The sequence below is a fragment of the Hipposideros armiger genome, unplaced genomic scaffold (assembly GCF_001890085.2).
Source record: "Hipposideros armiger isolate ML-2016 unplaced genomic scaffold, ASM189008v1 scaffold_860, whole genome shotgun sequence".
Lineage (NCBI taxonomy): Eukaryota > Metazoa > Chordata > Mammalia > Chiroptera > Hipposideridae > Hipposideros > Hipposideros armiger.
Genome location: NW_017732210.1, coordinates 386,986 through 389,589, shown reverse-complemented (window position 1 = coordinate 389,589; position 2,604 = coordinate 386,986). Strand labels below are relative to the sequence as shown.

Here is a 2,604-nt window from a genome sequence, read left to right as displayed (position 1 = left end):
GGCTCCCCCGCCCACCTTCTCCGCCCCGCTGCTGGGTCCCGCTTTCCACCCTCCCATCCCTAAAGCGGCTCCCCACCCCTTCCAAGGGTTTCTCATATGGTGGCCACCTGCCCCCACCGAGAATGAGGAGTCCCCTGCCGACGTCTGGGGGGGGGGTCCACTACTCGTCTCCCCCTCGGCGATTTGCTGCCGCGTGCCATTCCCCCGCGTCCACGCCGGGGGGGTCCCCTCCTCCCAGCCCCCGGCTATGTGCTAAACAGCCCAGGTCCTGCAAGCCTCGGTTCAGATCCCCAAGAGAGGTAGCCTTCCGCCTCTCCCGTGGACACCTTGCCCCTCAAATGCACGCAAGCAGCCCCCTTCCACCCTAGGTTGCAACCCCAATCCAGGCGGGGACATCTCTCCCAGGTGCAGGGTGGCCCCCTTGTTCCCTCCTCTCCCCATACCTTTTCCTAGCCTCACTGCCAAGGCAGCAGCCCCCTCCTCACTCTTCACGCCCCACCAGTTAACCTCCTCCTTACCTGCCTCAAGTCTCCCCGCGGAGCTGCCCCTTCCTCTCATTACACCTTGAGCAAGACCCCTCTCCCTTGTCTCCAGATCTCAAGCCCCCTCTCCTGACCCCCTCGCGATACACACGCCCTCACCAATGACCAGCCTGCAGGCAGGAAGCCCCCCTCCCCCACGACTCCGCTGCAGCCCAGGTCCTCAGGCGCCGCTGATGTCAGGGGTTCGGGGTTCGCGCCCCTGCGGGCCGTCAGACGTGGCGAGGCAAGGAAGGACAGAGGCATCCCCAGGTGACTTACCGCAGCTTGCTGGAGAGAAGCGCCGAAGTTGAGCATGGTTGGCTGGCTGTCTGACGGCAGCGAGCTGACTGGCTGCTAGGCTGCTTGGCCACAGACGGGAGCCCGGAGACACTCGACGCCACTCCCGCCGCCGCCGCGCTCCGCGCCGTCTGCCCCCTCCCCATTCAGGTAGCCGCTCCGCCTGCCGCGCGCCGCGGGTGGGGGCGGGGGCGGAGCCTGCGGCCGGCCAATCAGCGACAAAGGTGTGTGAGGCGCCGGCCAATGGGCTAGCGGGGCCACGCGTGATCAGCAGCTGCCCGGCAGCGTGAAGCTTGTGTCAGTGGAGCGTGTACACAATCCCCGGCAGCGTGTTCCATCAGCCCTGCCCGAGGGAACTCCCGCTGCCACCTGACTCAGTGACACCCCTTATTCTTCGCCCACTCCCCGCCCGTCATCTCCCTCCCCGGCATAGGGGGCGGTGTCGTGGGCGGGGGCCTAGCCTGGAGGCGCGGCGGCTGCGACGCGCCGAGGCACTGCGGTCCCACGTGGGAGGTGGGGAGTATTGCCGGCTCCGTCGTGTCCGCTCGGCGCGGGGCCCCATCTCGGCCCGACGCTGGGTGGGCAGGACGCCGGGCAGCTGGGCGGGGGAGGCGGCGGCTAAAGGGTCCGAGCCAAGAGATTTGCATTTGGAAGCACCGTTCCCTGGCGCGCCTGGCGAGAAAGCAGAGCCCGCTGGCCGACTGGGCTGCATTTCTCGAGCATTTGCTGGGTTTTGCCTCGCTGAGCCGTGGGGATCACGGGGGCGGAGAGGCGAGGGAAGGGAGCCCTGTCACTGAGCCGGCACCTGCTACTGCGCCCCCAGCCTACGCCCCGGCAGCAGGCGCGGGCTCGCCCTCCCCATCTGAGTCGCTAGCAGTAGTGCCCGCCCCTGCCTGCCCCGCCCATCCTCCCTCCAGGACAGCCGAGAAAACGGTGTAGGGACTGCGGGAAGCTCGAGAACTGGACCAATGGAGTGATGGGGAGCCGTAGATCCGAGTTTTTATCCTTTCTGATGCCGACGCTCGGTGTAGTTAAAGTTTAAACTGCAGTCTACAAGCTGTTTCAAAGGTGTTCCCCACCCCCATCACGAGCCAAGGCCTCCGGAAGCGCCCAGCATGGAAATTGCTTGTGGGGATGGGGTGGGGAGGAGTTACCCAGGGTCGCCAGGGGCCCGCCCCGGCCCGGCTGGGGCCCTCTTCGCCACGCCTGGGGGTGGGGTTGCTGCAGGGATGTCTGCTGGGTCAAAGACACAGCGCCCCTTCAAAGCACCAGTAGCCCTCCACTTACCCACAACCCTCATCTCCACCCATCTGGGCTGGTCCGAGGCGGGAGGGGCCTCCTGATTAAGAGCGCTTGGCTGTGCTTTGGCTCCCTATTTACCCTCTTTTAGCCGTTTGGTGCCGGTTCACAGCAGCTGTTGTTGCAGAGTTGGGTAGTGATAACCGGCTTTAAGCAAACCGGAGATTTTATCTCCTTTGGAGAGGCGGCACGCGTTGCAAAGATCACTGCCCCCCAGAGCTGTCTCACCACTCTGTAACTGAAAGATTAAATGTAAGTGTCCTTTCTTTCCCAGTAAGCACAGAATGAGCATAGAGAGGGAACAATTATTTTAGAAACTGCCAAATTTTTAAAAATCTTCTGATGGTTTCTTCTGGTATAAGGCCCAGGCTAGCCAGCAGTAGTAATACTAGTAATATGATTGCCAGGGCCAGAGACGCCCACGGTGGGAGGGCAAGACGGCTGAATGGCCTCCTGTCACTGCCTCTCCTGAATCTGCTGGAGGGGC

The 2,604-nt window shown here is 63.8% G+C and overlaps 1 protein-coding gene across 2 annotated transcripts in view; it reads right to left on the bottom strand.

Moving 5' to 3' along the window:
• The window catches only part of KLF10 (KLF transcription factor 10), a 6,734-nt gene extending 5,609 nt beyond the window's left edge, over window positions 1-1,125 (bottom strand). Inside the window, exon 1 of one of the 2 annotated variants that reach the window (XM_019629543.1) lies at window positions 801-1,125. In XM_019629543.1, the coding sequence (XP_019485088.1) occupies window positions 801-836 (36 nt within the window). In that variant the 5' untranslated portion in view covers window positions 837-1,125. Of the gene's footprint in view, window positions 1-518; window positions 579-800 lie in introns of those variants that run through there. The other variant, XM_019629544.1, reaches the window with a different exon arrangement.
• Between the last annotated feature and the right edge of the window lie 1,479 nt (window positions 1,126-2,604).